General features: G+C 42.6%; 2 protein-coding genes across 3 annotated transcripts in view; one reads left to right on the plus strand and one right to left on the minus strand.

Moving 5' to 3' along the window:
• phc2a (polyhomeotic homolog 2a (Drosophila)) overlaps nt 1-16,816 on the plus strand; it is a 36,696-nt gene extending 19,880 nt beyond the window's left edge. The window contains exon 7 of the mRNA XM_042229022.1: nt 16,280-16,816. Coding sequence (XP_042084956.1) covers nt 16,280-16,434 — 155 coding nt within the window. The 3' untranslated portion in view covers nt 16,435-16,816. The remainder of the gene's footprint in view (nt 1-16,279) is intronic.
• Nucleotides 16,817-17,539: 723 nt separating this feature from the next.
• The window catches only part of kiaa2013 (KIAA2013 ortholog), a 22,684-nt gene continuing 13,637 nt past the window's right edge, over nt 17,540-26,586 (minus strand). The window contains exons 2-4 of one of the 2 annotated variants that reach the window (XM_042229021.1): nt 24,684-25,529; nt 23,326-24,179; nt 17,540-20,838 (exon numbers count right to left, since the gene is read on the minus strand). In XM_042229021.1, coding sequence (XP_042084955.1) covers nt 20,788-20,838; nt 23,326-24,179; nt 24,684-25,494 — 1,716 coding nt within the window. In that variant the 5' untranslated portion in view covers nt 25,495-25,529 and the 3' untranslated portion in view covers nt 17,540-20,787. Of the gene's footprint in view, nt 20,839-23,325; nt 24,180-24,683; nt 26,014-26,586 lie in introns of those variants that run through there. The other variant, XM_005943458.2, reaches the window with a different exon arrangement.

The following is a 26,586-nucleotide window of genomic DNA, read 5'->3' on the forward strand; positions in this document are numbered from 1 at the left end:
TATAGAACCAAGTCCGCCAGAGCTTATTTTTTTTTTACATGTTGTAGTGCCATTTGTGGGAGCATTTCAAGTTGCTATACATAAACTGTTATAGCCCATATTTTAATAATATGTATGCATTAAGTCCATAGTAACTACATTAATTGCAAAAAAGTGCAATAAACTACAAAAAAATTGAAAATCGTTTTTGTTTTTTTACATATATTTCTACTTGGAGAAATTTAAGAGGTTTATCCCTCAAAACTTTAAATACAAAAAAGTTGCAAAAAATAGTTTACAACAACAGGAAATTTATTTTGAGTGTCTTCATAGTTTTATTTTGGAGATACCAATTTTTATATACTGCAGGAAAAACGAAAAAACAATCCTATGATGCAAATTTGCAAAGAAAACAGCAGGTGCATCAAAATAAACTATTTCAGTGAATGTTCTAAGCATCCCAGAAACTATTCAGAAAAGTCAAACATGACCAGTATAGGCTTTTAAGGCCTACAAGTAAAAAACTACATTTTCCGCGAAAATGACGTCACTTCCGGTTTCGGGCAGGAAATGGCGGACATGCGATAGTTCGCGCTGACGTCTGTTTCACTGTGGGAAGTGTTACGAACAGCTGATCGGATCGGCAAAGCGTGTTTCTGGAATATTATGTTTTTGTTCCTGCAAGCGCTTTTTATGCAATTTTTGCAAAGCTTTATGTGGAAGGAAACCGTGACCGAGGACAAGCTGATGGCATAAGATGTAAGTACAACTCCTCCGGTTTCATATGCAAAACAAATTATTGCGCTAGCTTACACGGTTCAGGTTCTACAGGGATTTAAAAATAGTTACACAAAACGGAGCGTGCTGCTCTGACCGGCTTTAAAGGGTTAACAATCATGAATGCTTTAAAAAATAATATAAAATAGTGTGCAACACCACTGAAGTTTTTTTTTTTACCTCTCTTTTCAACCAACGGCAGTCACTCTCCTCTCCAAATAACTTCTGCTTAGCTTTCCGAGCTTCCCTCGGGTCCTCTTAATCAGCGGTCTCCAACCTTTTTTGCGCCACGGACCGGTTTATAAGGTGTCGCGGATAAATGAGGGAGGGGCTAATAATCGGCTCAGTCATTTTTAATGATCGTTGAAAGCCCAGATCGTAATCGTGATTAAAATTCGATTAATTGAGCAGCCCTAGTACTTGCCGATACAGAGTACAAAAACCGATACTTCTACCACACACACACACACACACACACACAACACACACACACACACACACACACACACACATGCAATGAATTGGAAGACAGGTTTTATTTTATTCTCTGCCGATAATAAATAATATCTTAATAAAAATGACCACAAAAAAATTTCAAGTGAAAAATAAGCACTTCTGTTAAATTATTGCAGAGTCTCCACATTGTAATTTAACAAAATATCACTGAACTATTGGCACTGTCTCGAGCTTTCGGAATAATAAATAAACACTTCTGTTTGGAATAAAATAAATACAAATTAGGTTTGAGAATAAAATAAACTTTTAAATTGTTGCAGAGTGTCCATATTGTAAACAAACAAACAAAATAACGAAAGTATTTGGCATTGACGAACGAACTCCCCATCTGCCTGGTCATCCAGAGCGATAAAATGAGTCAGAGCCTCTGTTATTTTAACTGCCCGTGGATTTTCTCTTGACATTTTTCATCGCTTTTCCAAAACCTGAGTTAAAGTTGGCTGTTCCGGTCCACACTGCTGACATTTTGTTTAGCCTAGCTACAGCAGCCTCCATAGGGGTGCAACGATACACAAAATTCACGGTTCGGCGATACTTTGGTGTCACGGTTCGATATTTTTTCGATACAAAAAAAATGTTCATGCCTTTTTAATTTGTCATTTATTAAAATTATAAATATATATTTTAACTCAAAAGTACAGTTTTTAAATTTAACCCTAACCCTTGTGCGTGTTTTTTATTTTGACAGCGAATGCGCACCTGCGGACCACTTATGTGCAGCCCTGGTTATTTAGCTCGTCATATTGCAGCCACAGAAATTCTTTTGTCCATGAAACCATAAAGCTGCACTTTCTTTTTGCCTTATAGTCTGATTTGTCATAACTTCTCCGTTTTGTGGTAAGCTTTTCTTTGGCTGTCACTTCTTCACCCTGACCTGTCTTATTTGGCTCAGCAGAACTAAAATATATATCCTGCTGCTTTTACACACGCACTCACATAAGCTCAGCGATTCTCTGCGCGATCAACCTCTCACATGTTTAAGCTTGCTGCGGGAGATTTCACTTGTCATGTTTGCATAGTAAGCTAACGATTAGATAAGACGATGTCAGAGGAATTGGTGCGCAAATTATCATCACTCACAGATCAGTGCTGTCGCTCTCTATACACAGTTCGCGCGATTGCAAAGTGAAAGCAAAAAAACAAGCGCAAATTCAAACGCGACTTCAATATGTCACATATTGACAGTGGCTCACCGATGCCAATGACATAATTACCCAGCTACATTTCGAAAGAATGCAAAAGCATTGACATATATTTTTCCTTCCTACAATAGCCCGACGGGCAGGGCAGAGATAGATTTTGGTAGCCCGACTGAAAAAATCGCTAGCCCCGGGACGTCGGGCTAGCGATATTGCGAGCCCTGTATCTGATTGAGGAATCACTCATCTTTGGAAAAGAGAGTTTATTACAGAGAAATGTCTCTTTCCAAAATAAAAGCTATACTATACGCTTCTTCTGGGCTATATTCTCAGCAGCATATTAAACATATCAGGTCCCATAAGGAGAATCATGTGCTAACGGCTGTCTAAATGACTCGGGTAAAGTTTGTAGCATGCATGCTTGTTGTTTTTGTCTGCTTCCACTTGTCTTTGCACTAGGATGATGTCGGCGTAAATGTGCAGTCATATTCGTTGTGTTCCCACTAGTGCTGTCAGCGTTAATCTCGTTGAAATGACTTAACGCCACAACACGGCAAATCTCCGTTAACGAGCTACCGCCGATCGCCCCGTGCATGGGGCTGACGGCCAACACGTTAACGAGCTAACTGCGCTAACACACTAGTTCCCACCCATGTAATTGAGCATTGCGTGGCACATCCAACATACTGTTTTACTTTAGTCCATGACTCGCTTACCTTCAGGGTCATACGTCACATGAAAACCAAAATAATTCCAAACGCCAGATCTGAATGAGGGTGGGGAGGTTCAATTTGCCATGTTGCAAGGAGAGCTTAACTTCTGTCTCGCTAGCTTGCCCTGCGCTCTTCCTTCTGACATGCTGTCTGTGTTGAGCGCTCAGTGGATCTGCGCTCGACAGTGCAGCCTAGGCGGAGTAGTCGAACGCAGATTCACTGAGCGCTCAACACAGACAGCATCGTCAGAAGGAAAGTTGATAAAATAAATTACAAATTTTGTATTGTTCGATACATATGCGTACCGAACCGAAAGCACTGTATTGAACGGTTCAATATCGATACGAATATCGTTGCACCCAGCCTCCAGTTTCTCTTTTTTATCTGGAGCTGCCAGTCTGACTCGTCTAACCCTGTGCCTGTTTAGCGATGTCCCCCTAGTGGCCAATCTAAAAAACTACAACAAAAATGACAAGCCACCCTCTGATTAATGAAATAAGTTAGTATCGGTTCATGGTATCGGTTAACTTTTACGAGTATGAGTACACACACATTTTACAGTATCGGCCCCGATACCCGATACCAGTATCGGTATCGGTGCATCCCTATCAGGAGGTTATGGCATTAAATGCAAAGCTACATGATCTGCTCCACTTTGTTTATTATGGCAGTTGTTTTCACGAATGGTCTGATAGTCTGTCGTCATGAATTATGGGATGGCGTCTCCCCCTATTTCATAAAGGATGGTCCAGTGACAGTCTGTTCACATAACGTGGCTACTCTGGTTCTGACGATCTGTGCTGATGGTTTTACAAACTCACTGTAGAAAGCTGGAGCGTGTGGCTCCACGTCCTCCCATTGTGCAAATGTGAAACCAGACTTTCCCGTCTGTGGGAGCTGTTACGTTGCACTTTTGGAGCCAGTGTCTGCGCAGTACTGACTTGAGGTGCAGTCACTGCGTCGAACTCCCGCCCACACCGACTGGACGTGACCACGAACATGCCCCTCTGCTCTTTTAAGGTAGCCCAGCTGCTCCAGTTTGAGGGTATCTGCTGATGGGTTTACCGTTACTGACAGCTTGTTTATTTGTATTAATTTTTTTTATTTTTATTATTTTATAAGCTTAAATCGTTTTTTTATGTTATATATTTTTTTTTTTTTCTAATTGTATCATTCAATTTTGTTTATGTTTATCTTTATTATTTTTGTTTTTTTTTTTTTTTTATTTTATTTACTCTTTATTTTATTTTTTTTATTTTTTTTTATTTTTATTTTTAATTTTTTATTTTTTTATTTTTGTATATATTTTTTTTTATATTGTGTTTATGTTTTTTTTTTTGTTTTTTTTTTTACATATTAATAGGTAACATCACGACTATCACACATCACCTCGTCCAAAGGCAGCCTGTCACAACGCGCTCCATCCGGAGATGGACCCCAGAAAAGGAGGATGCTCTGAGAGACTGCTATGACACCACAGACTGGGATGTGCTCCTGAGCCCACATGGTGAGGACATAGAGGGGGCGACACACTGTCTTACAGACTACCTCAACTTTTGTGTGGACACAGTCGCCCCTGCTAAGACGGTACGGTGTTATCCTAATAACAAACCGTGGGTAACACAGGAAGTCAAAGCTGTCCTCAACATGAAGAAGAAGGCTTTCAGGAGCAAAGTGAAGGAGGAGATGAAAGCAGCACAGCGGGAGGTGAAACGCTGCCTGAGGGAAGCAAAGGACACCTACAGGAGGAAGGTGGAGCAGAAGTTGGAGAGGAACAATATGAGGGAGGTCTGGAATGGTGTGAAAACCATCACAGGCCACAACACCAAGAAAAGCACAGTGGGGGGGACTGTGGAGAAGGCAAACGAACTCAACAACTTCTTCAACAGGTTTGACCAGCCCACAACCCCCCCACCCTCACCCTCACCTTCACTACAGAGTCCTCTCCCCACTCTCCTACCTCCCTCGCTTCCCCCCCTTCCTGACACCATGACACCCCCCTCCTCCAATCCCTCTCTCAGCAGCAAGACATCTCCCCCCCTCCCCTCCTCCCAAACATCTCCCAGTGTCACAGTGGATCAGGTCAGGAGACAACTGAGGAAGCTTCGCCCCAGAAAGGCAGCAGGCCCAGACAAGGTGTGTCCTAGGATGCTAAAGGCGTGTGCTGCTGAACTTGGGGAGCCGCTACAACGAGTCTTCAACCTCAGTCTGCGACTGGGGAGAGTGCCCGCCCTATGGAAGACATCCTGCATCGTCCCGGTCCCCAAAAGGAACCGGCCCAATGAGCTGAATGACTTCCGACCGGTGGCACTGACGTCACATCTTATGAAGACTCTAGAGCGGCTCTTCCTCAACCTCCTCCGACCACAGGTACAACATGCCCAGGACCCACTACAGTTTGCATACAAGGCGGGTGTCGGAGTGGAGGATGCCATCCTGTACCTCCTACACAGAGCCCACTCACACCTGGATGGGGGAAAAGGCACGGTCAGGATCCTGTTTCTTGACTTTTCCAGTGCCTTTAATACCATCCGGCCCTGTATGCTTCAGGAAAAACTGAACAGGATGGAGGTGGACCCCTGCCTGGTGGCTTGGATCTCCGACTACCTCACCGACAGACCACAGTACGTCAGGCTGAAGGACATCACGTCTGACACTGTGGTCAGCAGCACAGGAGCACCACAGGGAACTGTGCTGTCCCCTCTTCTCTTCACCCTGTACACCTCTGACTTCTGCTACAACTCTGAATTATGCCACATTCAGAAGTTTGCAGATGACACGGCCATCATGGGGTGTATCTGGGATGATCAGGAAGAGGAGTACAGAAGTCTGGTGAGGAACTTTGTCGCATGGAGTCACACAAACCACCTGCAACTCAACACCTCAAAGACTAAGGAACTGGTTGTGGACTTCGGGAGGTCCAGAGCAGGTCCACTGCCGGTTCAGATAGAGGGGGAGGAGGTGGAGGTGGTCAACAAGTACAAGTACCTCGGGCTGTGGGTGGACAATAAACTGGACTGGTCATGCAACACAGAGCACCTGTATAAAAAAGCCCAAAGCCGACTGTACTTCCTCAGGAGGCTGAGGTCTTTTAACATCTGCAGGAAGCTCCTGAGGATGTTTTACCAGTCGGTGGTTGCTGGAGTACTTTTCTATGCTGTGGTGTGCTGGGGGAGCAGCACAGCAAAGAGGGACTCATCCAGGCTGGAGAAACTGATCAGGAGGGCTAGCTCTGTGGTCGGCATGAAGCTGGACACTCTGGTGACAGTGGCAGAGAAAAGGACATTAAAGAAACTGCTGGACATTATGACAATGCCTGGCATCCTCTGCACACGGCCATTAACAACCAGAAGAGTCTGTTCAGTGACAGGTTGCTTCTCCCCAAGACAAGAACTAACAGACTTAAAAACTCCTTTGTCCCACACGCCATCAGACTGTTTAACTCCTCTCTGGAGGGGAGAGGGAGGGAGAAACAGGAGGACAAAGGAGGGGGGAACAACTAAGCTGTAGTGCCTCTTCACCTCACTGTACAATACCTTGTGCAATACTTTTTGTAAATAGTCAACAGTGCAATAGACTCAATACTTGAAATGTGCAATTCACTTGTATTTTTATTTTTTATTCCTATTTATTCTATTTATCCCCTTGTATATTTTATTTATATTGTCTCTGTATTTATATATATGTGTGTGTGTGTGTGTGTGTGTGATGTGTGTGTGTGTGTGATGTGTGTGTGTGGTGTTGTGTGGGATGTTGTGTTGTGGTGTGTGTTGGGGTATATATATATATATAATATTCTGTAACTCTGTAACTTCTGTCGGTGCTGTGCTTTTTTGGAAATCGAATTTCCCAGAGGAACCCACCCGAGGGATTAATAAAGTTCTATCTTATCTTATCTTATAGTTGTACACAACATCTGACATCACTCTGTAGCTCCTGGTGGTGATTTGTTTGCTAGATTAGCTGTTAGCGTATGCAGTGTGTTACTGGCTAGTTAGCAGTGCTACACACATTTTTGAAGGATTTATTACTCCTTAGTTTGTGTTGTCTTATTTTAAACAGAGGTGACGTCAGCAGAGTTGCTTTTAGAATTATCTGGACATTAAAAGTCATTCTTTGAGATTTTAACATAAGACTGAGGATGATATAGAACTGCAGATTTAAACAGTCTTAGATCCACTCACAGATCACTCTGCTGACATGGAAACATTAAATAAAATGTTAGATCTAAAAATGCAGCAGAAGGTTTGATAGAAGTTTAATTTGTCCTTTTCATGTAATAACAGAGTCCACATTATTATGAACAGATAGTGAGCGAGACCAAGCTGGGTGTTCAGAGGTTTGGAGAAGCTTGTTTCCTTTCTGTCACCACAGCTGTCCTGTGCCAGATGTTCTGTTGACTCACTGAGAGACATCATTTCAGAAACATCAGGAAGCTTATTGCAGGGATCAGCCTGCTAGAACAGCCTGTTTCAGTTTAAGCGTTGTTTTCAATAAATTTAATGCTCAAAAAAGGTTTTGTGTTCCATGTTGAAGCAAAATATGATTTTTGCCATTTTTCAAGTGGTCTTAAAGTTTTGGACTGTGTATTATCCCCTCTGGTTACTCTGGAATGAATAGCTTTGAATGACTTTATGGCAAATAAGACTCTATTAGCAAAACACAATGTGAAAGAATTCCTTATTAAAGTGAATAAGTGAAGACCTTTGACTTTCATCAGGTTTTATTTAATGCTGTCAAAGAAAATCTCATGTTCTCTTTATGCAGTTGAATATATTCAGTGTTTAAAGCAGAAACTGTGCAGGTCTGAGATCAGCAGCTTTCCTAAACACTGTTTATGCTCTTATATAATGACTCCAGTTACATGGATGTTTAATCTCTTTGACTTTTTGAAGTTTAGTCCAATGTAATGTGGGTAGTTACCATTAAGAGTGGACATATAAGAATATTTATCTGTTGTCACTGGGCAGGGTGAGGAATCCTAGGTCAGCATCTGTTACTCTATAGACAAAATAATCATCACAAACTGTCAAATGTGAAGTTTATCCCTAAAATATGTGGAGACAGAAACATGCAGCTGTTTACAGATATTTATTTAACAGCTCTGCAGAGGAAAAGGAGAACAGTTCAGCCTGTAATGTAACAGTAATGTTGATGACTGGGCAGCGCGATGACTTTTGGACCTCGGTGTAACAGCATCAAGTTAGAAGTTAGAATCAAACTTATGGGAGAGGGTAGCCCTCAAACACGTAATGAGAACGACCAACAGCTGAAACCATCTTTGGGTAAAACTTGTCTGAGAAAATGTGTTTTTGTTTAGTTTTACCACAGTCCCATCTGCTTTATGGCCTGTGCTGCAGCTAGACACCAGGGGGCAGTAGAGATGGCTCCAGGTGTTTTCTACATTCATTGGTCTGAATGAGTAATGTCACATTAACAAGATGAGGATTGTGCATTACTGTTTTGGAGAATTGTGTGTGTGTGTGTGTGTGTGTGTGTGTGTGTGTGTGTGTGTGTGTGTGTGTGTGTGTGTGCGCGCACGTGCACACACTGTAATTTGATCCCTACATCACATCAAATTACAGTGAGGTAATTTAATGTGATGTAGGCACAGTAAAAATGCTAAAATTTTATCAGCATTTCAAAAACCAAACATGAGCACACTGTGCATGTGTGTGCAACAGTTCAAGGCCTTAACTTTGTACAAAGTCTGTTTGGGCTGAGCAAGTGAAGTAAGGTTCAGTGACTGAGGGGAAAATGCTGAAATTTGTGCTCTTTGAGCACTTTGCCTGGGCTGAGCCACCTGACTGCTCAGTGGTAGCCTGTATCACCATGTTCAGTTTCATGCTCCTCCAAAAGTACAACAAACTGCATGTAAATCAGTGCCTTTGTTACAACATCACAGCATGGTTAATCTGGGACTCTCCACCATTTGACCTTAGAACTGAAGAAGCTTCTCGGATGAGAGGTGAAACGTCTTCAAGCAACTTAAAGAAGTCCAGACGCTTTTCTTTGCAAGCTCCTTGACTACGATGACCTGGATGACTGAGAACCTTCAACACACGTCATGTTATATTTCACTATGGTCGCACAACGCTCCTGGTGTATAACACAATGCAAAAATACCAGTTAAAATTCTGGGTTTGATTCAGTCACTTTAACACCTCCTCAGAGGCTTGATATTTTTCCCAACCATAAAAAACTACTCAAAAAACACTAAAGATAAAAAGCCTGAAATTTTCACTGTTTTTTGTTTGGTTTCTTACCATATAAATTGTTAATTAGTATAAGCAATGTGAGCGACACAGAGAAACCATGAAGGTCCTGGGTTCGAATCAGCTATCTGGGGCCTTTCTGTGGGGAGTTTACATGTTCTCCCCTTGTCTGCGTGGGGTTCCCTGCAGGTACTCTGGTACTCGTTCTTCCTCCCACAATCCAGAGACATGTAGTTGGTGGGATTAGGTTAAAGTGATGATTCTAAATTGCCCATAGGTATGAATGTAAGTGCAAACTAATGTCTGTCTCTCTGTGTTAACCTGCAACATGACCTGTGTAGGCGGCACCCTGTGTTTTGCCACATGGAAGCTGGGATAGGCTGAATAGGAGAAAATATTTTTGTTTTGTTTTATTTATTTTTTGCCAACACAAATAAAATCTTACTCTCACAGCAACTTTAATAAGTGCTTTTATTTATTTAGATTACTTCCTTCTTCTGTTGCTCTAAGCAGATTTCTGTAATTCTATAATTCAAACCAACGACATGTTTGTTAAACCGTTTCCTAACAAGACCGTTGGAAGAAGCCTCAGCATTAATATGCTGTTTATCTTTATTAAAAGACTATGTATAACAGGCTTTTAAGTCATGTTTTTAACCACAGTCTTCTTAAAAAGCTTTTGTTTTTGCTAATTATAGAATTATTCCTAAATAGTTCTAGGATGACGTCAGTTCTGCCTCCATTACCCACCAGCTGATCGCTGTAAGATTTAAGAGAGACACAAGGCCTTTTATTTCCCACTAGGACAAGAGTGATTATAGGTCATACTATTAAGAAAGTTTCATTCATGTACATGCTTATGAATGATTTCATCCAACAGTATTTAATAAGCATGAGTGCACTGATATGTTTTTGTGTCTGCAGGTGGAACGTCCATCTTTCTCAATAGAGAATCTAGTGAGGAGTGTGTGAATGGGTGGATGACTGAATGTAGTGTGAAGCGCTTTGGGGTCTTTAGGGACTAGAAAAGCGCTATACAAATGCAGGCCATTTTACCATCTTTGACGAGTTCAAATCTCAGTGACCTTGACCTCAAGGTTAGTGGTCAAGTTTCTGTAACCTTCTGAATGCAGTAACTCAACAACAAAGTCACCTCGGATTTTAAAACTGATACCAGATGTGTATCTACAAGGAGCTAAGGGGTTGCACTGGCAGCTGCCAGCAAGTTTGTTTTTCCAGTGAAATATATAAAAATGCCAAAGATGATACGGTTTGTCAGGCATAAAATAATATTTTTACACCACCAAGGTATTACCAAAGAGCCTTTAGGATGCTGTGTTGGGTATGTTCTTTAAAAACTCGAGATATCTGGACAAATGGAGGACAGAACAAGCTGTCTACAGCAGCTGACCAAATTTAAAAAATCCAGCAAAGATCTGACGCAGATTAAATTGATCCTGACTCAGCTGATCCTGTGGTTTGCTGAAGCCTCATCATTGATTGATTGATTGATTGATTGATTGATTGATCAGACTTTATTCATCCCAAGGGAAATTGGGTTAAGGCTGCCAGCCGTGCCAGCGCCATCTTACCCTTCTGACCATACATACATTACACAAACATCACATGGGGAAGACAGGTCAGAGAGGTATAACAATGGTAAATACACAATATGAGGAAATACGAGGAGAAAAAAGAACTCCCCCCAGACTGAGCTCCAACAGGGAGATCAGTTTGAGAACAGAAAAAAAAAAACACCTCAGTGCATACAAAAAGCACATGACACTATAGAAACACGAGACAAGCAACAGGGGCGGGCAAAGGGTAATAGAGAGCCGGTGTAAACAGCGCATCCGGTCCTGCAGCATGTCTGCGCTGGTCCAGTCGACCGCCATCTTCCCCGGGAGGGGACAAGCATCGAAGGCGTTTGGAAAGGGAGGGGGGATGAGTGTGTATCAGTGTATGTGTGTGTGTGTCCAGAGTTCAGCTGAGACGGTGTCCTTCGCCCTGCCAGGCTAAGTAAACAGTCTTCCAGCCAGCCAGCCAGGTGGCCTTGCATAGGGGAGGAACAGTCTAAGCACCGTCTGTTATCAGGGTGTTTTTGTTCAGCTCCAGCCTTGAGATCACAGCTGGTGCCGAAGTGGTAGCTGCATGAAGTGATGGTGGTTTTTACTTTAGTGCGAACAACTCATGTGAATTTCAAAGCTGTTCTAACAGTCCGACACTGGTCTCTCAATCTCCCGTTGGAGAGCCGTGAGCTTCTCCATGATGTTATCAAACTTACGCTCCGTGATGTTGTCATTCTGGGTGACTGTAGCTCAGGAGGTAGAGCAGGTCACTTACTGATCGGAAGGTTGGAGGTTCGATCCCAAGCTCCTCCAGTCTGCATCCAAGTGTCCTTGGGCAAGATACTAACCCCAAGTTGCTTTCCGATGCATCCATCGGAGTATGAATGTGTGTGAGTGTAGTTAGAAAGCACTCAGTATAGAGGTAGTGCTTGTGAGAATGGGTGTGACTGGGTGAATGTGGCGTGTTGTATATGCTTTAAGTACTCCGGGAGAGTAGAAAAGCGCTATATAAGAATCAGTCCATTCTTGTGCTCAAAGAGCCGATTCTGAGAACTCACGACTGCAGTGAGCTTCTCCAAGGTGTAATCAAATTTTCGCTCAGAGGTCTTATTCTCAGTGTGCTCCAAGATCTTATCCGTGTTGCGTTCAATGAGCCCATTTTGAGAACTCACCACTCATCCCATCGATTCAATCCCAGCGGGCAGCCTTGTGGGGTTTTGAACAGCCGATTCCGCTTTCTTTATCTTCAATAAGCCAGGGCCAAGCCAGGGCCAAGCCAGCTCCGATCAACAAGAACCCTGTTATCATGGTTCCAAATAGGTAGATATCTTCAGCGTCTTCGATCGACAGTCCCGCCAGGCACACAACCCTCCAGTTCTGCCACCCGTCCATCGTGTATCCGGCAGGGAAAGTACCTCCAGGACACTCAGGCTCACCCGAGCCCAGACTTCTTGTTGAGAAAAGGGTGTCAATTGCATTCAGGGACCAGTTGATCAAATCCATAATTCCTCTTTAGGTTTTAGAGAACAGACTGTGAGAGAGTGTTCCAGGGAAAAGTAATACAAAAAACACGAGACTAGACAAGGACACAAGAGGCTAAGCAGGGAAGATAAGGGAGAGGAGGAGAAAAGTGCGACCGCCTTCGCCAATTCAGACGCCACCAACCTTCCAGTTAGTAGATGACCTGTTGTCCCACATCTACCACACTGGGCTGGCTGTCACTTCCAGTTAGTAGCACAGGTCAACTTCTAATTGGAAGGTTGGTAGTTCGATCACCATCCTCTAACTGAAGCATCAGAGAGCAACTTGGAATTAGTATCTAATCTAATTAGGCAAGCTGAAGAGGGTGGTGATCGAACTACCAACCTTCCAGTTAGTAGATGACCTGTGCTACTAACTGGAAGTGACAGCCAGCCCAGTGTGGTAGAACAGTCCCCACCAACAATAACTGCTTCCTGAGAGTGGCTGTTTTCAGGTCATCAAGCCACTGATGTAATGACACTGAGTATTCAGGACCACCTGTGTGTCTGTGTGAAGGGGAGTGAAACAGTAATGATGGCTGAGAATATCCATGGAAGACAAAAGGCTGCATTTAACTGCAAAACACAAGTTTGGCTTTCCAAGTAACTTAAGGGTTAACCCAGGGTTTTCTGTACTACTAAGGTGGTTTACTCCTTAACAGGGTAAGTCGTCATGGTAACTTGTGCTGTGAACCTATCTAGCTCTGAAGCAGGTTAAAATCCAGATCAACAATCAGTTCTCCAGAAAGTAGCATCACCTGTCCTGGAAAATCTGCCCGACCTCTGTACACACACAGTAGGAGGGTTTATTGTTTTTTAATGGAGGTGTCTTTGTTTCCCTAATGAACGTCTGTAATAAATAATGTCGATGTTTAGACACAACTTCATTCTGCGATACCACGCCCAACATGTTGGCAGAACCTTCACTGTATATCAAAGTCATACATACATTATGTTTGAATTCTATTTTTATATTTAATGTTTGCTCTCAAATCCAGCACTGAGTGTGCAGCTGAGAGAATAAAAGCTGAAACCGTCAGAAGCAGGTTTCAGTTTAAAATCGGCTGGAAGTGCCACATTTACAGTTTGTTTTAAGCGTATTATAGAGTTACTGCTGGTTGAATGTGTTTTATATGTGCAGCTTGTTAAACTGTGCTTTGCTAAAAAACACTGAATGAATCACAAACTGTCACAAGAACACAGGACACATGTTACGATTACCTGTTCATTAGTTTAAAGCTTTCCAGTAAGCTTTAAACTGGATCCATTTAAAGATTAAAGTTGCAGAGCTCTAATGTTTAACCATCAGCTTAGGAATCAGCAGTAAGAGTGCACTCAATGTTAAAATGATCAACTGGATTTAAAATGATACCATTCTGTGTGCTGAATCACCACGTTAACAATGAATGATCGTGTCTTTTTTTACAACAGTGTTTCATTTTATTGACATGTTTTCTATGTTTCTTATAGATTTTAACACATTTCTAGTAAAGCTGTCACATGGATCATTTTCTGTGATCCATAAAGGCTGGTAATGTAAATGTGCATTTGAAGTGTTTTAAGTAGCAGGTCATTTCAAATGCAACATTTCTGTCAGCTGAACAAACATCAGCAAACACACAAACTGTGTGTGTGTGCAGTCTGTGACAGTGTGTTGCTAACTAAAGGTCCAGCTGCTGGATTCCCAGGGAGAGAAAAGAGTGTAACTTTAGTCAGAGATGGAGGAAGACAGATGAACAGGTTATAGTTAAAGGTAAGAGCTGCAGATTTAAAGGTTACATGTAATGTCCTCATTTTTATTCCCATAGTAGATCTGTATATAATGTGTTTTGATAAGTTGTATATTTTCACATTGTGAAACTCCCTGCAAAACGAGCTAAGTATAGTAACTTTGTGTTATTCAAATGCTGATGTTGCATGGTAGTTTTGTGCAGGTTAAACAGGTTAGCTTGCTCACAGTCAGTGTTGGGTTACATTAAATGTAGCAAAGATTAATGTGGACTGGAGCTGCTGTCGCTTAGATTCATTCACTGAATTTCTACCAACTGTATAAAGACAGTGTACTGTTAGAGTACGATAAGTCAGCCAAGATGGCTCAGGAAACATCTGCTTACATTTAGTTGAATTCAGTTGTGTAAATCCACAAAGAGCAGCAGGTCAGCTGACCTGTTCACTAATAATCACAACTGATGTAGAGTTACTGAATCCCACCTTAAACCCCGACTGTAAACGTTTTTCTGTTTAGATGTGGAGGCAAAGTCGCCCTCTACAATATAGGCAACAGTTTGGAATGATGTTTGGAAACTGTCTTTCACTGCCTGTGTCCTGCATCACTCGTTTAAGCTTAGTGCATTCATTAGAATTAGAAAGTAGATTTGTATTCTCCCGTTGTAGTCTAATGTAAAACTAGGTGTAGTTACCGTTGGTAGAATTGTCCTTCATGGAGCTACTCTTTACTTCCTTACTTTCAGTACATTTCACTTGTTTACTTATGCTCGAGTAAAATTGATTTAATACTTCAACTTTTACTGCAGTATTTTTTTTAATTCAGGTATTTGCACTTCAGCCTATTTCAATAATGTCTGTACTTCTGATACTTTGTGCCTTCATAAATTAGACAGCAAAGCTTTGACAATCTCTCTGAGATTGCAACCAATCTGTCAAAGTGAGGCTATGACTATTTGCTGAAAGGTTACCTCCTGTCAGGGGATATTTGCTGTCTTTAAAAAATAATAATAAAATATCAATATTTGGGTTCCCCGTATTAATACAATATGCCTGCGAAAAATTTGGTGATGCTATGCTGTATCAATTTTTTCCTCCACCCCTTTTGAGCTTAGTGATGCAAGGCTTGGATGCAGTTGCTCAGCTGTGGAAAACTGCTCCATGAGCTCCTCTCCACCCTTTTCTTGATCTAATCTGAAGACCACCTGAAGTTTGGAGCTGACTGTGATTTTATGTGGCCTACCACTCCATGTCTGGGTTGCTGTTATTTCCAAGTACCACTAACTAGATCATTGAAAAGATCATTGGAGCCTCTGTTCCCTCCATCACAGACACTTATCGCACCCACTGCATCTGCAACGCCACCAGCATCGTGGACGACCCCACACACCCCTCACACACCCCTCACACACACTCATCCTGCTGCCTTCTGGCAAGAGATACCGCGGCATTCGGCCCTCACTGCCAGACTGCCAAACAGTTTCTTCCCTCACACTCCAGAACACTCAGTGACTGGACCGACACGCTGACACACACCTTCTTACACCAAGTGACTTTTTGCACAACACTCAGTCTTTTGTGCATTTCTATTGCAATGTTGTGTCTGTATCATTCTGTTGTGTCTTTGTTGTAGACCATGTAGCACCATGGTCTTGGAGGAATGCTGTCTCGTCTCACTGTGTACTGCACCACTACACGTGGTTGGAATGACAATAAAGCCACTTGACTAACAGCTGACTGCAGAACATTTAGTAGTCAGGATTTTTACTCGTGAACTCGAGGCTGGTCACGAACATGATCCTGACGGACATCAGACCGGTCGACTTTGGCCACACAACAAAGGCAGCAGTGAAATTGTAAGAAGTGAAGCTGAACACCAAACAGGTGTTAACAGCATGGAAATCCCAACCCTCTATGCAGATTAGGGTTGTCACTATCTGATTATTACACAACAACAGTCGATCATAGTGATTTCTTTGATGCCTGACTTCAGCAGTGTCCTGTTCTGATTCCGCTCTCTTTGTGCTTCCCTTTTCTTGCAAAGAGATTTCCAATAGATTGTTTTACTGTTCTCTGTAAGGACTGCATGTGAGCTGTGAACTCACCGTTGTCGCTCTGTTGCTGCAGGCTGCCTGGAAATTGCCGAGGAGTTCCGCTCTCAGGAGATCGACGGGCAGGCCCTGCTGCTGCTGAAGGAGGACCACCTAATGGGAACCATGAACATCAAACTGGGGCCTGCACTCAAGATCTTTGCTCAGATCAGCATGCTCAAAGACTCATAGTTCATCTCATCCAATACATACACAGCTCTCAATGGCAGCTCAGCTATTACTGCACTAACAGGACGTGCTCAGGATTCCCCATGTTAAATAGTTCTCGGCTGAATTCAGGTCCCAAGACAATTTTTATTGATGGATATTTTGTAACTGTCTCCCGACCTAATGGCCGTCAGCTCCAACATTTACACTGAAAACTTCACTGTGCCCTGTGGTTGGGAGGGCTGCTGTGTTAGCTAGGCAGTGTAGAAAAAAGTTTGATTACGAATACATTTAGTTTTTTATAGTGTTTATTGTACCTTAAGTTTAGCATTTCATTTGTTCTGGAGGGTGACTGTGAAGATTTCAAACGTGTGCCTACTGTTTCAGTAAAATACACTTTATTCAAGCCTCTGCGTCCTGCATGGAGTCAGTTATTCCTGAATGCCTGTGATCCGGCTTTAGGACTGTCTCATCAAACTCTGCGTGGTTCTGTGTCTGGTTTGCACAGTATTTGAGCTATGGGAAAATTAAAAAAAAAATCACAAGGAAGATAACTATTCATTTATCCAGCTTAAATACAGGGCTCTGATTAATTGTGTTAAAGTTAGACATTAGACAGTTAACAAAGTAACTAAGCTTTGTCCAGACTCTGCACTCTATGGAAGGTATGGTTTTGTTTGTTTAGTAATCTTTGACTGAAACGGAGGTAAAGATGCAGAACAGCCCAGCTCAGAGCCAAGATGCAGCTGGGAATATGTAAGAGTATACTCTGTCAGAGCATGTCATTGCTTCATACACAATAACATTTAAAGGTTTTCAGAAAGGTGAACTATGAAGCAAGTTCAGGATAGCCAGGTATTCTTATTTAGATGGCCCAAATATTCGAGCAGCTACCACAGCAGTGGCTTCACTCATTTAAAATGGGGCTATTTGCCTGAACATTTGTTAAACACAGACTGGTGCTTTCTGATACTCTCCAAAATTCTAGGAGGCCTGGAAATTGCCTGGAAGTGTGCAGAAACAACAACAATCCAATACACTTTCTGCAAAAAACAGAAATAAGAAACCCTCAAGAGGCTCTTCAGCGATGGTACTTAGACTTTTTTTGTTGTGCTTTTATTGCACTGAAGCCGTCGTAATGTTTTCTTGGTATTGATACACAGAACTACTACTAAAACTGGTCTGTGGAGGTTCATCTCCAGGACAAAACAGAAACTAAACAACATTGTGTATGCTGTGCAGAGCAGTGAGGAGTGCTCAGTCCATTACATTGGAGAACCTAAACCATAAACACATGGCACAACATAGAAGAGCCATATTGACAGCACACGACTCAGCCGCACATCTGCACCCTAGGATAAAGGTCACTCTTCGAGGATGCTGATGTTCACATTCTGGACAGAAAAGACATGGTTTGATAGAGGAGTGAAAGAGGAGGCCAATTATGCATACTGTCATCTTTGAACATGAGCTTACGACTCATGGCTCAGAGAAGGTTGGGGACCACTGCCTTAGATGATTCTAGAATGTACTGCATATGTGTCAGCCTTTTAATTACTTAAAAGCTGCCTTATGAAGGTGACATGCTTCATTGTTATATGACAACATTCGTCTAAATCAGTTGGAAGACCTACACTTTTCCATGTTTATGGAATAGTGTTTGTCTGCTTCCACTCTGCCAGACTAAAGATTTCATTGGTGGTGGATGCACAGACAATATCAACTGGTCACAGGATGCCTTCATCAGATGAGCAGCTTGTTTGTTTGTTGGATCAAAAACAAAAACAGGAACAATCAGTCTGCAGAAACATGATGATTACTTTTGCAAGAATTTGAATTTACAAACACACAGACTCAGGTTGAGGCTGACAGCAGGAGCACCTGTAAAGTTGATGGTGTCCGTTGATTCAGTCACATTTCAGTTCACCACTTGCATTCATTGTTTCTTTACAATGTGCTTCTTGTGTCCTCTGTCCTCTGATCGTCTGCATGTGACCTCAGGCAAACCAAGGATGTGTCAAAAATTAAAATACAGCTGTGGTGGGCTGCATCAAAACAATTCATGATTTAGTTATAAAATTATGTCATTAATATTGTTTATAAAGGTTTACAGATTGGATTCAAGTTTCCGCCCTTCCTGGGACACTGAAGGACATTCAACGAGTGGTCCTGATTCAGTCCCTTTCTGTGTCCCTACTGTCATTGTCCTGTTGGGAGATGAACCTTTGCACCAGTTGGAGGTCCAGATTGCTCTGGAGCAGGTTATTAATAAGCATGCACTGTACACGTTCATCTTTCCTTTGACCATTACTAGTCTCTCAGTTTCCAGTCTCTCCCCAAAGCCATCCCCACAACATGATGCTGCCACCGCATCACTGTGGGGATGGTACTGACCAGGTGATGAGCTGTGCCTGGTTCATCCAGACATCATGATTGGTATTCAAGCCAAACAGGTGAACCTTTGTTTCATCAAACTAAAGAATTTTATTTCTCATGTCATGCATCATTTACTGAGGAGTGGCTTCGTTTGGCAGCTCTACCATACAGGGCTGATTGTTGCAGTGCTTCAGAAATGGATGTCTTGGAAGATGCTCCTCACTCCACAAAGCAGCACTGAAGCTCTGTTGAAGTGACCATCGGGTTCTTGGTCACCTCACTAACTACAGCCTCTCTACCCTGATTGCTCAGATTTGCCAGGCAGGAAGAGAACTGGAGGCCACTGTGCTCACTGGGACAGACAATTCCTTGTAACTGGACACAAAGGAATATATTCTAGCATCCACAGAACTTTCTTTTGTGGTCTTCCAGATCTTTTGGTGTTAGACCTGTTATGGGCTCCTGACGTGTCTCTTGCCCAGGGACAGTTGGAATAGGCTCCAGATTAAGTTTCACACTTTTTTTTTTCTCGATAAAACTTAGAGATGGGGTTGGATCAGGTGACCCTGAAGCTGATATAGGCTGCTTGGAAACCAGCCAAACCAGTTTATTCCTAATGTTGGTCCCGAGCCCAGGTAAATCAGGAGGGTTGCATTGGGAAGTGTAAAACCTTTGCCAAATTAGACATGTAGATAATCCTGGGTTAACAACGCTGCCAAATCGTTGTTCAGTAAATTATGTGCAGTTTGTTCACCTATTAGTTCTGTTTCATTCAGCCGACACTGGGTCCGATGGGTCCCAGATGAAAGAAGAGAGAAAAAATGAACACATTTCAATATTTTCTCACAATAATTCGTGATTTATTCTCCCCAGTGTAAGACAAAAAATCATTTGCTTTAAATTTACACGATCAGAAATCACCCTAGCTTCTTTCTTCATTATAAGGCACACACAACAGAAACTAAAAGCTTCACATCCTCTCGGCTACAACGTGTTCATGAACGTACACTCACGTAAGAACCTCAGTTGAAAAATACAAAACATTTTTTGCAACTTGTTAAAAGTAGTAGAAATGTGCACACACATAAACTGAGTTTGCATTGTTTTTAAAACCCTTTATTTGATACAAGTATTTTTGCAAATTCTGAAATCAATTCTAACCTTCGATTTATTTATTTTATTAAAGTTGTTATAAATAGTTGCAAATTGTTTTTGAAGTGCTTCAGTAAAGATAGAAAACAGCAGAGCTACAAGTTACTAATGATGTTGTCATGGCCTCTGACACTGAGCTCTGTGCAGACACTAGAATAAACTGTTGGCATTAAAATAGTTGTGCTGGTCTAATCTCATCTGTCTGATACATCATTTATCTGAATGATGATTTTTCCTCATGCACGAGTTCTGCAGGATTGTGTGTTGGGACCAGTACTTTCCATATTCTGCATGCTTCCCTTAGAAATTATTATAATGAAAGTGTTATTATTAAATTATTAGAAACATGTACATTGCACATGATACCTAACAGCTTTTCTGATGAATAAAATGTCTACCATCATCTCCATTTGAACTTAAAAATGTCTGTTCGACACCTTTTCAATAGAATGTCTTCTGTCTCATTACTGACAAACAAAACCTAAAGTGCCAGAATTATTTGAAAAATGCAGGAATCATGTAAACTCAGGTAAACTGACTCAGCTGTAGCTTAAATCTTATCATTTACTTTTAAGAAGCTGGTACCAGAGGTTTGGTCAAACAGCCACAACTCAAAAGCCAGCGGATCACTGGATCATGCTTTGGGTTTATGAGCTCTATTTTCTGGGTTACCTGGTTGAACAGTCCCATTTCAAAAAATAAACTAAATTCCATTTTAACCAGTTTGTTTTACAGGAGCGCTCTGCAGCAGATGACGGCTGTGACTTACAGGTCAGCACATCCATGTTAATATCCCCCCCCCAAAGCTCAAGCAGAACCAAATGTGTGTGCATCACACTGCTGCAGCATTCACTCAGTGTCCAAGGAGTCATGGCAGTTATCCTCATGTTTGCTGGTCACCTGGTGAAGTCAGAGGGAAAGGTTAAAACAGCTGGCTACCCCAACCCAACAACTCCACCCAGGAGAAAAACAGACATGCTGAGAGTGACAGGACCCCGACCAAAGCATAGGAACATATCACAGAGCAGCAGGGAAAAAAAGAGTCAGAGACAAATCCACATATTTCTCATCATTTAATTAAGTGATTTGATATAAAACATCATTAAAACGCAGGGGGAAAAGGAACAGCAGAAAGAGACCTGGCAAAGAAAGCACACGGTTCATGCTGATCTGAGAAACGTTTAACCTGCCTCTCTTGCAAATGTCCAAAAGTCCAAATGTCCAATTTTGGTATTTTATGCTTCCAAATTGATGTGTGTTTGTTTGTTGTGCTGAAAACGTGAAGAAACGAGGAAGAAAGAAATGAGCAAACACCATCAGACAGCAAAGAAAGCTCTCCTGAAATACCGATAACACCTGACTGCAGAGCTAACACGTTAGCCTTTCATTTGTCTCCACTTAGGTTTGTCTACAAACCAATAAATAAAATGAGAGAATCTACATATTCCAGATCGATATGATACCGATTTGCAGATTTCACAGTTTAACATTTCCTTTCATTATCGGAGCGGTGCTAACGCTGGCTCGTGTTTTCTGTGACTGCCTGTTATTTGTTGTGTATTGTTAATGAACAGAGCGTTTCTGGGCCGATGGTTTAGTCCAAAATGAACCGATGAACTTGTTTCAGTCAAACATTATACTGGGAGCATAAAACTGCTTTTCAAAATGAAAGCACTAACCTGTGGAGTACCTGTCACTGGTTTAAAAATCCTCAATGTTTGACACATATACCCAATAATTACTTTACATGAGCAATGCACTCTGGGTAAATGATGTAAACTGATGGCACTTCAGAGCAGTCTTTGTCAACTGCCACTTAACAGGTTACACAAAGTATAAAACATGGCACAGTGTGCTACTTTTGGCTTTGATTTCAAGCTGAAAGGAATCAGGGGAAGTGACACTGGTCTCTTTCTTATTAGAAAGGATTGTGGAAGAAGACAATACCCACAACACTTACTGTGGTGTTCTTGGTACGAATCACCTAAAAGAGCAGACAAATGGCAGATAGAGTCCAAACACCCTTGAATAGTCTGAGAAACATGAAAAATAAGAAATGCTTTCCTGCTGGGTGGTAAACCAATCACGGCCGCAGTTCCTGTTCCTGAAAGCAAACTGGTACTCATCACGACCCTGATCACAGAGGCAGCAATAACTGCAGAGGTTTAGCCAAGTTCAATCAGCTGGTGTATAACCACTCTATGACCACTCTTCCTCTCAGCAGGGCAGCAGTGGCTGCACTGACATTCTCGCCTTGCTTTAATGTCAGATATGTCTTCCAGCTCAGTTTGAACCATCTGTTGAATTACCCAGACTGCAATGCAACTTAAATAACAATGGCGGCTTGTTATTATTATATCAGGTCTTAATGTTAGTATAACAGGCTGTGCACACATTCAGTCAAGGTGCCTTTTAAATGTGAATTCATGTGGGAGGCTGTTTGATTATTGCTGCTCCACATTTAAAACACATGATGTCCTGTCTAATGGACAACTCTCCAAGAGGACTGTTCAGTGTCATAGAACAATGAAACCATCATTTTCATTTCATTCAGAGATCGTTCATCACTACAGGAATGTGGGTAATAAACATGGCATGTTAAGCCTATTTTTAAAAGAAGGGATTATTTGGAAAAGGAGCTCCGAATTTTTGACATTGAAAAGTTGAGAAAGAATTGAGAAAACTGAGATCACATGGTTTCAATTTCAAACATTAAACCAATTTTACTAAATCCAGGTTGGATCAGCAAAATCACAGCACAGATATCTGTTTGTACATTTATTCATTTTTCCTATTCTTTTTCATTTCCCGACTTTTTGTTACTGTTTAACCTGACAGCAACCATAAAACTCATTATTGTAGGCGATTAAGACACCAGCTTGGATTGATGGGTAAGCTAGCAGGAGAAAAATAATGAAACAGTAGCCCCTTGTGCTCAAAATTTCACCATTGTAATCAACAATGTTTTACATTCCACAACGAACATGAAGTGCAAACAGATGTGCTAAGAGGACTGCAGACTAAATGATTTACTGCAACTCTGTAAGGACGCTACTCTTTGTTGCTACTCTGCTTTTAACTGAGATCTGACTGCCTTCAGCCTCTTAGAGTAAACATGTGCAGTGAAAATCTTTATCAAGTCATTCAACATGAAACAAAAACTGTAGAAAGAGCTGGAAAGGAGAGGTGTGTAATGTCATTATGCCAAAACGATCCATGTGAGTTTAGAAAACAGTTCATTGACAGAAAAGGTTAAAGTCAAAACTGAGAACCCATCCCACAGAGAGAGCACTGAGCCAGCGACACACACACACACACACACACACACACACACACTCGAGCAGAGAACATCAGGGTTCAGTTCTGCTTCATCTCTGCTGTTTATACCTTGCTCCTGAAGAGAGGCTTAGCTCCGGGTCCACAGTACTCGTTGTATATGAGCTTGAACAGGAAAAGGTGGAAGAGAGTTATGAGCGAGGCCACGCTGAACCAGAAGAGGAAGGGCAGGCCTGGGTACCTGTTGGCCATGTGTTCCTCGTGAGCGAGGATGGCCTTGAGGTGCAGAGTGTGGCGGAGGTCCTGCAGATGCCGCAAGTCTGTGGAGATGTAGAGCAGCGGCGTGATGGGCTGCGTCACCATGACGGGGAAGGTGTGGCCTTTGATCTCTGAGGTTAACTCCACGGGCTCGTTGAGGCAGCCGGCCTCACAGGCATACAGCTTCACCGGCTTTTCCTGCGGCTTTACCGACACGTGGAGAAAAGGCTTTCCGTCCACATCCAACAGCACCGCCAAGTTGATGAGGTCCTGGTTGTAGTGAATGCCTCTCAATGCGTAGCTGTTGTGCAGCACGTCTGGGTCGGTCTGGAACTGAAGATGGTTCTCTGTGAACTGAAGGCCACCAAAGCTGAGCACCATGCCCTGCATGACTCCATGGGCCCCAGCAGCTACCAACACCTTGCAGCCTCTTTTGTGCAAAGTCAGAGTCCACAGCGTGACCAGCTGCAGGATCTGAGCAGTGCTGCTTACTCTCTCAGGCCACAGGTTTTCTGCATGCATGGTAGCGTGGCCGCTGAAGCAGTGGTCAGCGTAGTTGAGACTGGATTCGAGACTGGCGCGCTCCTCGCCATTTAGCCTTTGGTCCAGAAGCGGAGCCGCGGAGGAGGACAAGATGTAGTAGAGGGTGGTGTTCACAGTGCGGCTCGATGGCGTGTGGGAGTCGATGATCTTCCTCATTTCAATACCTGAATGGAAACAAAAAGCAGAGTTATAGCTTCACATGACTCCCTGGGCCCCTTCTGAATAACACAGCAGGTGAAAGTAGCTATTGAAAATACATTTAACTGTACACAGAGAGACACTATTGGCTGACAGGAAGCTTTAATAAATTAAAGACAGGGTCACTCACATCCTATTCCAGTGGTAGCTGCTGATTCAGTTCATTTGTTAGTCTTGCTACTTCTGTGTTATTTTTGGTATTTTTGTAGATTCAACTAAAGAAATGGGAACAAATGTTGTGTTTTTGTGACTGCCAATAAAAAACTACAGACACTAAACTGGGTCTTTTATAGGCAGGCACAATAGTTACTAACTTAAAAAAAAGCTTCACCTTTGGACGACTTGCAAATCACTGCACTGTTTTTATTTAGCTTTAAAGGAGGTTTGCTTACTCTCACGCTTGCATTATGGCTGTACAGTGACACCATCTGTGATCCCTTTTGGTGCAGCCAGCTACTGCTACTCCTCACCTGAAATGAAGAGCTCCCTCCAGGCTTCCTGGTGGTGTTTGACCAGGTCATCCTCACTGGTCCTCAGCAACTCTTCCAGCTCCTTTTTCGCTCCGTCTTTGAGGGCGCTGAAGGTCTCCTCCAGCATTGAGGACTCGATGGACTCTGAGGTCCACACCACACTCACAATGTTGTCTACGTGCTCTGACTTAGCCAAAACATGGATCCTGCTGCTTAGCTTTTTGGTGACCACCACGACCAGAACCATCCTATTTTTTTCCACCGGCACCCTGCCAGAGGAGAGGACTACCTCTCTGTCCTCCAGTTTCTCCACACTGGTGGAGAACTTGCTACCGAAAGAGGGATTTCCAGACGATAAGTCCAGGTTAAGCGCCCTATCGGAGGGATTGTTGATATGGATTCGCTGCAGAAATACGTTAGGTCTGCTTCTATGAGCAATAAACTCCTCTCTAATAGTGACACAGTCTCGGGTTGACTGCAGGGTGGCTGGTGAGGCGCAGCGGACTGACAGGACCGATCCCTTCCGGAACCACAGCATGTTAGCCTCAGCCTCGGCCAGCGCCCCATCCAGGCTGACGGTGACTCTGGGAGAGTACTCAGTCTGGTGTACCGGAGCCGAGCCAGGCTGTGAGGATGAGGCTACCCAAAGTTTGTTAGACTCAATATCAATCAGAATATGGCCGTTTCCAGTTACAAAAGGCGTGTCTAGCCGTTCCTGAGGTGTGCTGTATATGCCTTCTCCTCGGTCTACCAGAGACCTCCACCTGTAGATCTCAGTCAAGAGACACTGGCCGGCCGCCCCTCCGGGCATGGCCGAGCCACCGAATAACCTCCATCTTCGCTCGGCTCCCAGGTACCAATAGAAAATGAGGAAGAGCAACAGTCCTATAAGGAGTCTTCTCGCCCAGCTGCTTGATAACAAGCCTGGTAGCCCCTTCAGTCGTTGCTGTAGCCACATTTTACGATCAAAACCCGGCTGTGAGTCTGCTAAGGACAGCACCCAGAGGGCTCGGGGTGAACACGCGAGGATGTCTCACATGGAATTTCGCTCGTACTTTCTCCAGGAACGAAAGCTCACAAACAGGATTCAGGCTAAATGAGCTCGTTAGCTAGCACTGTGGACAAAAGCTGCACAAAATGTGCGGACGCTTCTCGCATTGTAAGCTTCTCTCGTATCCTTAGAAGTGAGACATCAAGATCTCCGTTTGACTTCAACTAGAAAAAAAGCGAATAAATAATTAAAACAATTCTCTCCAGAAACAACTTTGCCATAGGCTGACACTTCTGGTTTGTCAAAAATGTCGTAAAGCAAATCGGCAAAAAAAAAAAAAAAAAGATCGGCAAACATAACAACCGGAACTGTCGCAAAAACCAGTAACTTTACGACAAACAGCGCTGGACAGGAAAACCCTGCGGAACTGATCATTCAACATCTCCGTCCAGAGCAAAGTGGAGTTACTGGTGCTTTATGCCTGCTGATGTTTGGGTACAACATGAATAACGACAGCTGCAGTCAGAGGAGAGGAGATCAGCGTTTACTTTCCATAACAGCGACTGTCTGAACTGACAGAGAGAACATGTCAGGTGGTCTTCAGTAAACTCGACTAAGGAACACGAGAGTCTTCATTTTTATAAACATCATAAAATTATGATATTTCATACCTCAGCAATAATCATTTGCCCAAAACATAAAATGAAAATAGGGGAGATGGACTAGGTTGATGAACAGAATGTTTGAGATAGAAATTAAACTGATGGAATAATTCATATTGGTCTGTTGTCATTTTTAGAAAAAAAAGTTGAATTTTTGGACAAAAATGTCATCTTTTTAGAAACTGTTTTGGTGACCTGTGTGTGTGTGTGTGTGTGTGTGTGTGTGTGTGTGTGTGTGTGTGTGTGTGTG

This window comes from Haplochromis burtoni, unplaced genomic scaffold (assembly GCF_018398535.1).
Source record: "Haplochromis burtoni strain Fernald_Lab_line unplaced genomic scaffold, NCSU_Asbu1 Contig_374, whole genome shotgun sequence".
NCBI classification, from domain to species: Eukaryota; Metazoa; Chordata; class Actinopteri; order Cichliformes; family Cichlidae; genus Haplochromis; species Haplochromis burtoni.